This window comes from Scardinius erythrophthalmus, assembly GCF_964197995.2.
Source record: "Scardinius erythrophthalmus genome assembly, chromosome: 10".
In the NCBI taxonomy this organism is placed as follows: domain Eukaryota; kingdom Metazoa; phylum Chordata; class Actinopteri; order Cypriniformes; family Leuciscidae; genus Scardinius; species Scardinius erythrophthalmus.
The window spans coordinates 38,242,883-38,256,836 of NC_138230.1; the positions used below are offsets into that span (position 1 = coordinate 38,242,883).

A 13,954-nucleotide genomic window follows, 5' to 3' on the forward strand; every position below is an offset into this window, starting at 1 on the left:
CCCTCATTCACTTCACGAAGTGGAACACACTTCAAAATGGTGGCAGGGATTTCCCCAAGGGAAAGTGCTTAGGGAAGTTCGCAAGTGCGTGTCTAAAAGTGGACTGGAACGCAGCCCCAAAGTGAATACGCACTCCTAAGTCAGCATGACGACATCACTTCCTGAATGTATACTCAGTCCATATACCTTAAAGGGATAGCCACCAATCATTTACTCACCCTCATGTTAGTCCAAAACTGTCCTTTTTCGGAACACAAAAGAAAATATTTTGAAGAATGTTGGTAACCAAACAGTTTTGGTTCCCATCGACTTCCATGGTATTTTTTTTGGTAGCATATGGAAATCAATGGGAACCAACATTCTTCAAAATATCTTCTTTTACATGTTACAGAAGAAAGAACATAATACACATCTGGAACAACATGAGTAAAAGATGAGATATCCCCTTTATGAAATGTTTCTGCTGCTTACTTTTTGACCTGCTACACTGAATTGTTAACATTAAACTTTTGGGGCATTGGCAAATGAGAAGTTAAACGAGAGAAAAAAAAAAGAACCAAACATTGATACTGTAAACCATAAAAAGTATACCAACAGGTCAGAGTCTTTACAGTCTGCCATGGCACCCCAATAAAGCCTCAAATTATTGCCTATTCCAGTGTATCCCGGAGTTTTCCTCCCAGACATGGAACAAGCGCCGGCTGACAGGCGTGTTTGCAGTGACAGCACCGCCGCACTGACACGGATTAGAGCGGATAACAGGCTGCGGGAGCCGGCGCACTGCGACCTGACGGCTGTCCGCCTGACTCAGGTCTGTGTGTCTCTAAACCCCCTTGCCTATACCTCACTCTTGTTCTCTGTCCTGTGCTAATTCCCCGCTCTTTATCTCTCGGTGTTATCTTTTGGCATCAGTCCACTTAACTCGCTACTTGGTTGTGTGTGTTAAAAGACAGGGCGAATATTACATTCTATATGAGGAGAAAAGCTGGAGGTAGTCTGCAGTAACTAATGGCACCCCTCGGTGGAGCTCTGCCAAATAAAATCAAATTGCAGTCCTTTGACTGTGATGTTTCGTGCCAAAGAGCGACGGGGAATGGAAGCGCATAAAAGCCAGTGTAATGGAGAGAAAGAGAGGGAGAAGAGAAGAGAAACAAAGCAGTTTCGGGTGGAGGAGACGTAAATGAATTAACTGTGTAATCTAATCACAGCAGATAAAAGATAAGAAAAGACTATATCAAAGTTCTGAAGAGAACCTGGAAGTGACGGGTAGCAAGGCAAAAGAAATCTCCATTGTCAATCTACAACAGATAGAGGCCGCTGGATGACAGGTAGAGACCTACACATTTATATTTGCTCAATGAAAACTATGCTATCAATTCTATCATCATTTTAGCTCAGAAAACCAACACTGTTACAAGGTTAGAACGTTTAAACAAAAATCCATTGTAAAATATTCTGTGCAGAATGCATACATTTTGAATATTTGGGGCTATATTTCTTAATATACACTTAATATACAAGTTTAGGGTCAATACGATTTTTGAAATAGGTTTTCTATGCTCACCAAGACTTCATTTATTTGGTCACAAAAACAGTGACATTATCACAATTAAATATAAATGTTTTCCTTCAAATATATTTTAAAATATTATTTATTTCTGTGATGGCAAAGCTGAATTTTCAGCATCATTACTCCAGTCTTCAGTGTCACATGATCCTTCATCCTTTTGATTTGGTGCTCAACAAACATTTTTTAGCATTATCAATGTTGAAAACAGGATTTTTTCATTGATTTTACGGTAAATTCAAAACAGCTGCATTTATTTGAAATATAAATATTTCATAACACTTTAAAGCCCTTTACTGTCGTTTTTGATCAAAATTCAATGTCAATGCTAATTTCTTTTAAAACAAACTTACAAAAAAAAAGTACTGACCCCAAACTTTTGAACAGTAGAATATTTTTGTGCTCTTTCAGCCACCATCACTCAAAACTTTACAATAATGGGCCCATTTGTCTCAATATGCTCCAAATCATGTTTGACCTTGAGTCACACTTTTCCCAAATAACCCAATGTACTCCAAAGTACACTAATGAAAAAGACATCTGACAGCTGAAGACTACAAAAAACGTGCACATACTGCAATGGCTTCAGCTGCAAATGTCAGATACATATTGACTAGTCTTTTAACCCAGGTCTTATGTGTACCATGATGAAAGCCAACTGAAAACCTCTTGAGTCGTAATAATTGTCATATTTGCATTTCTATATCTATGTAAATGTATCCGAGAGGCATATGTGTGCATTTCAAAATCTTTAAACTCAAACAAGAGAGATGGAAATGCAAAGAATAGCTACAAAGAAAATAAAGTCATCCATTTTTGCTCTATTTTACATATAGAACGTTTCACATTTCACACTTCACGTATACTTTTTATATAAATATTTTGTGTCAATGTTCTTGGGCATCATCAAAAGCATTTATATGTCCAGTGAACCCTGTGTAAGCCTTTCAAATGACAAATAAACAACTTGACCTGTTGTCCTCTGACTGAAAGGGATAGTTCACCCAAAAATTTCAATTCTGTCATCATTTAGTCACCCACATGTTGTTCTAGACATGTATGACTTTCTTCTGTGAAAGAAGATATTTTGAAAATTTTGGACCCCATTGACTTTTATTATATTTTCATTTCTATTCTGCAGAATCTGGAAAATCAGAGAAGTTTGGAACGACATGAGTAAATTACATAAAAATCAAGTCACACACTCATCTTAGCCACTTTATTTTCATGTGCTAAATAAGTATCTTATGTCAAACACAGTGCATACAAAGGAGGGAAACTTTTGGTATACTAGTGATGCAGCTGTATACACAAATCCACTCACTCCTTGCCAAAGGCATCCTTCAGCCCTTTGGGAGTTGCATGCAAACAACAGACATGTTTAGTAGTCTTTGCCTTTAAAGTCTAAGCAAACAGACTGACAGATGTTAATTTTTTTTTTGGAACAAGTTATTATGTGTGCAATGAAAAAGGATAGAGAGGAAGGAAGAGATGAATAAGCAATGGTGTGAGAAAAACAAATATTAGCAGTATTAGCAGTATGAATGTGAGTATTGAGTGAAGGGGTTTTCAATGACACACAACACCGTTTGAGTGTAAGTGTTGTCTCGTTTTGAGAGAACCAGCTTGTGCTGTACAGCTGTGCTAAATTCTCTGGTGGGAGCTGTCCATGGTCCTAATTGGACTGCAGCTGGGGATTACAACTCTAAGAGTCAAAGCAGAAGCAGACTATTACAGTCAGACTAAAGTTTTAATGTTCCTTTGTTCCCTCAGCACAAAATATGTCTAAAAGCCTTTGTTTGCTAAGGCGGATTTTGAGTCGTTTGTGAAGGCAACCAGCGGAAAAGACGCAATGAGCAGAGCTCGCGGAGAGCTGTCCGTGGTGCTGAAGTCTCACAGAACTGTGCTATCCACAAGCTGCTCTGAGCTATTCCTTCAAGTCTTCTCAAAACACCTGTTGCCGCTCAGCTGACAAATGCATCATGCTTACATATAGCACTGGACCTCAGCTTAATAAAAGGGTAAAAAGAGACAAGAGTCTACTCTATATCAATAAACATGTGAGACTAAAGCATTAAAGAACACCCTCTCACCCCCACCCCAATCCGCCCGGCCCACCTGGAATATCACTTGGCCCACCTTTCATCTCATATCTGGAGCCTGACCTGGAACATCCTCCCTAACGTTATCATAAACATTAAAAAATGTTGTATGTTCAAACAACCAAAGGGATTGGCCAAAACTGAACTGAACATGCGTCACGCTCCCTCCAACATGATGAAAAGATTTCTCCGCATGCTTACAAATTCTCATGTTCAATGGAGCCTTACACCAACTTGCATCATGGAAATGCATCCGTTTCGTGACTTTGACCATTTTATGAAGACAAGTGCCATCGACTGTAAAAGATTCTGGGCAAGGAAAATGGGATTGAGCCAGATATCCATGATGATGAGTTGTTAGTCATTATCTTTGGCTAAAATATGAAAAAGTGTTTCATCTCAAGCGCTTCAATTTCTCCAGAGCTTCTGAGGTTGAGCAAGAGCGCATGATTAACCACATTACTTTTTTTCACACTTTAAAACAGATGAATGGGATTCTATTTTAATCCATTCTTTTTAATTCAAATCTTTTACTTTTGATAAGATGTAGAAAACATGGGCACAGTAAAAACAACAATCTAAGAAAAACTCTGGCACCTGGAATGACATATTGACATATTTATTTATAAACATAACTAGTTATTCTATATCTTTTTTACTGTAGCCCATATGGTAAGGTAACTACGAGTATAAACCAGGTTTTCACTGAAGCATTTTACCTCTTTTCAATCAGCAATTTGTCGATATGCAGTGACCATAGAGCCTACATGATGAGCTCAGCCATGTCCCAGTAGCTGAAGAGGCATTAAATTTGCATTTCCTCCCAGCTAAGAAAAAAGGCCCGTTTTATTTCACCAGTCATAGCTTATGCGCTAACACGAAAACTCTAAAAGGCTTCCAAGATATACTCGGTTTATTAATGAAGCATGAGAGACTCCACGGCCGGCTCTGTGGAAGCGCAGCTATATCCTGAAGCTTTAGTGCCGCTCAATGGAAAAAGTGGGAAACTGCTCGGCGGCTTCGCGAGTGCTTTACGGACTCAGTCAAACACGTTTCACTCTGCAGCTCGTGATACTTATTCGCGGTATTAAGGGTAAACACATAAAATGTCGACCGGCTCTTTGGATTCGTTTACCTGACTAACATCAACTCCGTGGAAAACAATGCTGTTAAATCTCAGCAGCTCGAGACTGTTCAATATGCTGCTGAATTAAGGGGATAGTTCAGTCAAAAAATAATAAAAAAAGTATATATATTTTTTTCTTTTTTTAAAAATATATATTTGCTCACCCTGATGTTGTTTCGAAACTGTGTGACTTTATTTTCTTGCTTACTGGAACATAAAAGGAGATGGTAGAATGACAGTCAAAAGGGATAATTCGTTTCAATGTAGGCTATATCATGACATTTCTAATTAGCTAAATTCGGGCTGACACAATCAGTAGCTACGTTACTCAGACTACAAGTTCTCTTCAAGGCAAACGGATGTATAGTTGGTTGGGAATGCCACAATTTCAAGAAACGCAACAAATGATGATCCCTAGCTATGACTTGGCTGTTAGAATGGAAATGTTTTATGAAACATTATGGTAAAATAAATGTTGAAAATAGCGCAGAGTCAAAGACCTGTTTTGTTGGCATGAACCCCCCCTCTCTCTCCAGCCTCCACATACGCCCCCCTTCCTCCCAAACTCACTCATTCACTCTTGGCTCCCACACTCACGAAATCTTGCGCCACACACATACACACATATTTTCGAAAATGGTTCTTCGACATGATTATTCATTAACCCATGTTTTTCCTTGAAACCAAAAGTACCCTGTTCTTGCCCACCCACCAGAAAACCAATATCTTGTTCTGAGGTAGCCTACATGTTATTTAAAGCACATTGCAACATATTATGCTTACATGGTAACACCAAAGATATAACACCAAATGCGCCTTGAAAAGTACACAAGGCTCTTTTATATTTATATACGTTTACGTACAAATACATGATAAACTTGGCTACTGCATGTGTTGACTTGTATGTTTCTAGTGAGTCTGCTGCTTATATCCATTGATGCCTAGATCCATATCAATGAAACGTAAGACCCAACGTTAAATGCCATACATTTGGCACAGATTTGACAATGACAGCACTCCATCCACATGTCAGGGGTAAAAGGGTCGTATGTAGCCTCCAAGAGGGTCGCGCGCACGGCAACAGGACCACATGCAGCATAACGGGAAACTCACCCTTAACCGATGCAGCCAGCAGCCCCATATAGAAGAACAGCACCCCGCTCCAGTGATGCGCCTGTACTCCCACCTTCATTAGCGCAAAAATCCTTATACCATCCAGTTTCCTCGTCCCGTTATATGGACATCTGCACTCTGTCCTCACGAGTCCCGTTCTGTCAGGATTCAAAGAGGCTCTCATGGTGGGCTTTTTCACGGTTATCAGATGGTTTTAAAAGGAAGATTCACTTGGTGTCGGCGCTGAGAAAAATCCCAGTGCATGGAGACTGGACCCTCGCAGCTGGACTGAACCATCTCAAGCGAGCCGCGGGGTGAGCCGATTCTAATAGACGCGTTTTCTCCTAACAGCTGAAGAACTGATAATGAGAACTGTATCTGGTCTCTTCGAGCTCACATTAGCGTTGCAAACGGATAAAGTCTGCAACCGATTCAAATGGATGATGCGATATAGGCTACGCCTGTACACTCCTACACGCGCGCGTATAAGTTTAATTTCTAATAACTACAACGCTGAAAATCCACGTTTCTGCCTTTCTCCCAATGAGTCACTATGAAAGGACAGCTAGGATACACTCACTGTCACCGCCCACTCGTGAAAGTGTACAGCCTTCATCACTGTCTGAATCATTTCCAGGCGTGAAAATAATCGTTTAGGGATTTCTTTCCACCTCTGGGCTCACTGTTTCAAGACTTAAGCAAATGAAATGAAGAGCGCGACTGCGGTATGCAAGCTCACAGCATCTCTCTCTCTCTCTCTCTCTCTCTCTCTCTCTCTCTCTCTCTCTCTCTCTCTCTCTCTCTCTCTCTCTCTCTCTCTCTCTCTCTCTCTCTCTCTCTCTCTCTCTCTCTCTCTCTCTCTCTCTCTCTCTCTCTCCTTTGCAAGGTGTGCCAACAACACAAACACTATAAAGTTTGATTGTAAAAAGAATACTATACTATAATATAATATAATAAAATAAAATATAGGCTAATATATGTAAAAGACAAGCCTGCGACGAGGTGAAATCAACATCACTTTACCGAAAAAAAAACTAGATGCTTGGAAATTTAGAAATACTTTTGTTTTGAATAAAACGACTGTGAATATCAAACCATCAGCGGTTATTATGCTGAAATAATTTGATATGCATTTAAAACATGATGGAATATTGCATAACTCCAAAATATTTCAAATAAATGTATGCAGGCTAAAATTCATATACTTTAGTTATTTGTTTTGTTTGTTGGCCACGTATTCACGCGCAAACAGTATCGCTACAGTCCGTTTCCATTGACATTTACATCACGTTTCCCAATTTTTCCCCCCCGCGAAGCGTCGCTTTTTCTCGACTCCTGCGAACCGTTCAGGTGACGTAAATGAATTAAAGCTGTTTGCATAATTGTTTGAAATTCGATCATAAATATTCCAAGTAAGGCAGACGCAAGCCATAAAAACAAGAAAATCACGATCAGAAGAAATTGAAACAAATTTATTTAAAGAAATTTAAAATGACTACAAGATCTTCTAAAACAAACCCTCCGGGTTTTTGGGACGCATTAGGGCCATTTCCCAGTTCAACGTGGATTCATCCGCAGACACCAGAGGACAGTCTGGACAGATCCTGCGGTAGAGTAATGAAGCGCTCTGTTTTGGCCAGCAAGGGAGTTTGGCCGCATTTACCAGAAAATGCGCATGTGTTTGCGGATGAGAATGGTGGTTTCCAGAGCTACACAAAAAAAAAAAAAAAAAACCTTAAAGACAGCCCCACACAGTAAGTTGTATGACATATGCTTATGTTGCCCCTAATATGCGTGAGTAAAATCTGTGTCTCCGATGCAGCATAAAAGCTTCACTAAAACATGCCAGGTCTAACCCACAACAGTCCCTAATATCAGAGGAGGTTCTGATGCTGCTTTGCTTCTGAGAAAATGATGCAATATTTTTATTACAATATATCAGTATTAAGAAATCAACTTTCATTCAGCATTGATTCATTAAATGTATGAACAATTTACAGTAAAATCATTTATATAATGTTACAAAAGATTCATATTTCAGATGGATGCTGTTCTTTCTGTTATATTAAGAAATGTTCATTATATTAACATAATATTAAGAAATGTTTATTGTACAGCACTGTAAAAAGTGATCAGTTGACTTAACTTAAAAAAATTGTGGAAACCCATTGCCTTCAAATTAAGTAATAAACTTAATGCGTAATTGAAAAAATTAAGTTACAGGAACTTGACAACATATGACACTGAAGACTGATGATGCTGATAATCGGCTTTGCCATCACAGGAATAAATTACATTTTAAAATAAAATAAAATAGAAAACAGTTATTTCAAATTGTAATAATATTACTGTTTTTACTTTATTTCTGAGCAAATAAGCCTTGGTGAGCATAAGAAAGTTGTATCTAAAACATAAAAAGAAAAACTCACCGACCCCAAAGTTTTACATTTAAAAGTTTATGGCTGTACTGATTCTGCATTTACATAAAGCGGCATCCTCTTCGCAAAACCCTCAAGTCAGTAATAAATTGGATTGAAGATGGGAAAAGTTTTTACAAACTAAAGAGACAGCTTCCCTATTGTGTGAATTACCGCGTGCAAAATCTCGACATGGCATCCCATGCTAATAGTTCTGCCATCTGTCCCCGGTGGTCCATGGAAACTCCTACCCCATCTATTTTAGGTAGACCACATAGCAATTGGAAGATCTCCTTCTGGTGTTCATTTGAACCTCACAAAGCACCGTGCCAATCCGAAAATCATGAAATATTCATACTTGGAGACATATGCCCCATTTACCGCAACAACATGCAAAGAAAATTGTCAGAAAGTTCATGTTTGGTTAATGGAGGGCTTGTTTACCTTTTTACATAAAACTATGGTGCACTTTTAGGGCTTTCAATGCATTCATCTTCACAACAATCCTTTTTTCCCTGCCAACAGTGTAACGCGCATTCACAATGCACTTGCAGTTTGAAATAATGCATGCTCCTTCTTTTTCAGGAGAGTGAGGCATGAAAAGTTGGACAAGGTCATGTTAATGACTCAGCATAACATGACCCAGACTCTTCTGCAAGGGCATGTCGATGCCACGTGTCCACGTTTTCCTGATGATAGATACAGCCATGGTCATGAACCTGACAAGACTAAAGAGATCATAAGCCAGGAGGATGCTGACAGAAGGAAAACTGAGAAGTTTCTTAAACAAATTCAACTACCTAACCAGGCCACACTGAAAGACATCCCTGAGAGGCTCTCAAACGAAGACTTTCCTCCACTTCCCACTCTTGCCTCACCACAGGTGGACAGGCCACCAAAGCAAGCCCCTGCCAGCAAAGGCTCCTTCTATAAAGCTGTTCTCTTAAAGGGAAGCCCAAACATCCAAATGCATTGTGGCAAACCACAGAGGGCTCGAAAGCAAAATCAAAAAGAACATCCAAGAGTCAAACCTTATGCCTTGGCCAAAACAACCCCAAAGATACCGACACAAACAGCTCAGGGCACCATTGCCCAACCTGGTCCTCCCCAAACAGGAAGTGCATGCTGGATGGACAAAGTTCATTGCAAGGTCTGTAACCGCATTACAGTTCCAAAATCACTATTATTTCCATTATTTCAAAGGTCATAATGGCCTACAGCAGCAAAAGAAACAAAACCCCCAAAGACAAGCAAATAGATAGAACATTTAACAAATAATATGATACGAATTGACAAACTAAATCCATGTTTCCCGAAATTATGTTTAATTAATTATCTATGGAAAGCACGCTCTCCTCCCGCTCTCACTCCCAGACAAACACACACACACGTATAGGCCTACAGTACAGACTCTCTCTCTCACACACACACACACACACACACACACACGCACACGCACACGCACACACACTGTTGAGAACTGCAATGGCCCGTAGTCAATTATTCCTAATACTAACTTAATAAAATAAAAACAGCTCTGGAAAAAGATCCACACCATAACTGTTGCAGCACCGTGTGACACAATAGTGTTTTGTTCCTGAAGCAGCGTTTTTGAACGAATCGGTTGACTCTTTTTTTTTGTTTGTATGCATAAGTGTCTGTGTCCAAAATCTCATACTCTCTTGAGTAGGTACTTATTTTGAATAAGTAATTACTTTGTGACTGCTAATAGTATGACTGTGTGCAGTATGAATGTAATCTGGACCTGCTACATTTTCCATGTTGCCCTTATCACGTGACCTACCAGCGTCAGTTGCGTTACGTCATTGCCATTCACAAATCCTCTCCTGTGGTCTAATGGGATAGTAAAGTGTTCATCGTATGCACACCTCAGAATCTCGCCGGAAGAAGTAGGTCATCCGGGAATTTGCCTACTCTTTTATGAGTAAGGCTGGTATTTGGTTGGGCTCTTTGTTTTCATGTCATGTAATTCCCACGTTTCCCTTGTGTTCATATCATGTGCTTTTGTTTTCAGTTGTGTTACGTTCTCATTGGTTTATTGTTTCATTGCGTTCAGGTGTTGCTCATTTGCTCATCAGTAGTCTTTGTATTTATAGCCCTCATTTTGCCATCTGTCCTGGTCTCCCTTAACGAATTGCTGGGAACATTAAATGACAATAGTGCACATTTATTTAGTTTACAGCTCTGAAGTTTTTTTTTTTTTTTTTTTTTGGTGTGCGATTATTTGTTATTTATTTAATGTATACTTATAGATAGTTTATCTCTGTCTAGCTCTGGTCCACACTCCAGTACAGTAGGTGGCGGTAATGCGCGTTAAACATCAAGGAAGAAGAAGAATCTGTCTTGGTCTAGTTTTGTCATCTTTTGATACCGTACTCCACTGCTCTGAGTTTCATGTCAATGCCATGCTTTACCTAGTCGAGCTTATGTTTGAGTTTTCAAGTTATTTCTTAGTAGGGTCTACCTTTCTGGAATAGTTCCGGTAAAGTTGAGTCGGTTTTCTGAGCTCAAATGCAGTTTATTCCATAATTCAGAAAGTGTACAAACAAAGCAATAACTTTTAAATAAACATAAGCTTTACTAGGTAAAGAATGGCATGGACATGAAACTCACAGCAGTGGACTACAGCATCAAAAGATGACAAAACTAGACACATGGCAAAATGAGGGCTATAAATATACAGACTACATGAGGAATCACATGGCATGAAAACAAAGAGCACAACCAAACACCAGCCTTACAATCTTTTGTGACCTACTGTTTTTTTGCCTACTGTATGGGGAAGTATGCGATTTGGGATGCAGCCAGTGTTTTTGAACGAATCGATTAAATGGATGATAAAATAACTCACTCTTAATGACACTTGTCGCCACCTGCTGGTGTAAAAATGTAACCTGTGGAAAGAGTCGCTGAAAAAATCTCGGCACTTTCGCACAAATTCTCTCTCATGAACAATCAAACCTTAGCACACATACATTTACATTCCCACAACACACATTAGGCATCACACTGCAGCTGTTCTGTGTATGAAAGGTTATAAGCTGCATAACGTTTGTGTGTGTGTTGGGGGGGACTAAAGAATGACTAGATACCACCAGAGTGATATCAACCTCCTTTCCAACTTATTGTACTGTGCTGCTGTGAGTTGTATATATTGCAAAATGACAAGTTTCTCAGTACAAGTAGTTTTCATCTTACGGACATAAACAGACCCGATACTCATGTCGGTGTATTGAGTCTTGGTAGTTTATTCCAGAACAGCAATTATAGAAACACCATTTAAGGTAAAGATTCCATAGCGATAACAATCAACCTCATGCCGTCTTGTCGGTTTGGGAGTCTTTGGCGGTGTCACTGCATGGCACTGACGAATGGCTTGCATTAGCTCAGAGGGAAAGTGTTGTTTTTGTTTGCGAGGATGGCTATGGATGGTGCTCAGTCAACTCTCTCCTCAGGGCACGAAAGGAGCTGCTCAAACCCAAAAAGTCACTCATTATTTTGAAAATGAAAGCAAAACAAACAAACAAAAAAAAAAAACCATAAAGAAGAGAGCATTGGCCCAAATCAATATATCCATTTCCTCTTGGTAATGGAATCCGTTTGTAATAGCAGTCTAAACACAATCGATTTGCAATCTTCATGTTTTTCTTTCCTCTCTCTCCTCTCTTTTTCCTATTACTTTTTTTTGCTAATGCTTCTGCCTCTTAAAGGGCAAAGGGTACATGCAGATTTAGATTCTAATTTGTGAAAATTGCATATGGAAGCAAAGCGTTTAATTTGAATAAAGTAGTGTTTTTTTCTTTTATGCTCACTAAAAATTACAGTAATAACTGTCTATGTTAACATATTTGGCATAAAAGTAGAATTTTCAGCATCATTACTCCAGTCTTCAGTGTCACATGATCCTTCAGAAATCATTCTAATATGATGATTTGGTGCTCACGAATAATTGCTTATTAATAGTAGTGTTGAAAACTGTTTTTTTTTTTTTTGGGGGGGGGGGGGCGTTTTTTCTGGATTCTTTAATGAATTGGCATGTATTTGAAATAGAAATCTTTTGTAACATTATAAATGTCTTTACTGTCGTTTTTGACCAATTTAATGTGTCCTTGCTGAATAAAAGTAAAAAAACTTTTGAATGGTAGTGTATTTATCTGAAATAAATCTAAAATAATTTTTTTTGCATCACTTTCATTTTTACTAAAGCATTCAAATACACATTGATGTTGAAGTAGTAGTTTTTTTTTTTTTTTTTTTTTTTTTTAATATGGCATATGGCATTGAAAATGACACTTTGGATTTGCCTAGTATTCCCGTTCCTCATGTGTTAATCCTGTCACCTGTTCTTCCTAAGGTGGATATGTGGAGCTGGGCAGGAGTGCAGATGGTGCCCACATGGCCCAGACCCGGGCTGGCAGCAGTACCGGGAGCGTGAAGAATGCAGCTGGCCCTCTTGATAATGCCAAATGCCATATATACCACAAGGATACCACTGTGGCAAAAACAAAGACCACAGGTCCAGGCCCTGGTGAAGATGATTCACTTACCTTACTCTCTCACTGCTCATTCTGTTTCTCTCTTTGTTTACTAAGAGCATTCTCTGTGTTTGTGGTTACAGACATGTCTATGCCAGAAAATATGGATGTAATCCAGCCTCGGAACAGCAGTGGAAGGTGTCCCCTACAAAACGCCCCATTCATTACAGGCACGGGTCATGGCCCTCAGAGCCCGTGGTTGTTGCTGGCCAACAGTTTCCTGCAGTTTTCTGAGGTACAACCCAAGTCTAAGCATGAACCGGCTGATTTTCAGAGTATTGCAATGGTTTTGTAAATGCAATGAATGTGGGATGAGGTTATACTGGACACGCACTCTAATAAGCAAAGGTTCTACAGTAGTGGTCAGCCTAGGAAAATTGACATCTTCACCCTTTATTCAAATGATGTTTTATTAAGAAAGAACATGTTTAAATGATATATCCAATCAGCATGAGAGGAGGGTTTTATATACATAGCCGACTCACCTAGTTCCTCAACAGTTTTCTGCATCCTTCCGTCACCCCGACTCGGGGGATTACTCTGGGTACTCTTTTACTCTATCTGATTATTTGTAATTAAAAATTTGCTAAAGATTTTGTAAGCATATTGCGTTTTTCTTGCATGGAGTTGCTTTATTTGGATAACGCAATGAAGCATGCCAAATTGTGCAGGCAATATTTTTTGGACAGGCTGTCACAACGAAATTAAATTATGGGAAGAAATTATGAACACATGCAAAAACAAGAGAGAACAAACAAAAAAATCATAACCGATTATGTTGTAGTCTGTGCTTTTTTTTCTGCGAGCTTTTTGTTTTTCTATGGATTTTTCTTGCATAGTAAAATAAAACCTGTTTTTTATATATAAAGAATATAAAGCATGCTAATATAAATATTAGAATATTAATTATTAATATATTAATATACATTAATATTCTATATACTTCCTCACTTTTTGGCCACTATTGTAGAATCTTAAAGGGTTCTATCTGGTGCTTCACATAAAAATCCTTCCCATCATGGGATCCTTTTATGGATTTAGTTTTAGGTAAATCATTTTTAATACAATTTTGT

General features: G+C 38.8%; 1 protein-coding gene across 1 annotated transcript in view; it reads right to left on the reverse strand.

The window, feature by feature from the left end:
* The window catches only part of csmd2 (CUB and Sushi multiple domains 2), a 323,103-nt gene extending 316,436 nt beyond the window's left edge, over positions 1-6,667 (reverse strand). The window contains 1 exon segment of the mRNA XM_081376365.1: positions 5,909-6,667. Within this exon segment, the coding sequence (XP_081232491.1) occupies positions 5,909-6,092 (184 nt within the window). The 5' untranslated portion in view covers positions 6,093-6,667.
* Between the last annotated feature and the right edge of the window lie 7,287 nt (positions 6,668-13,954).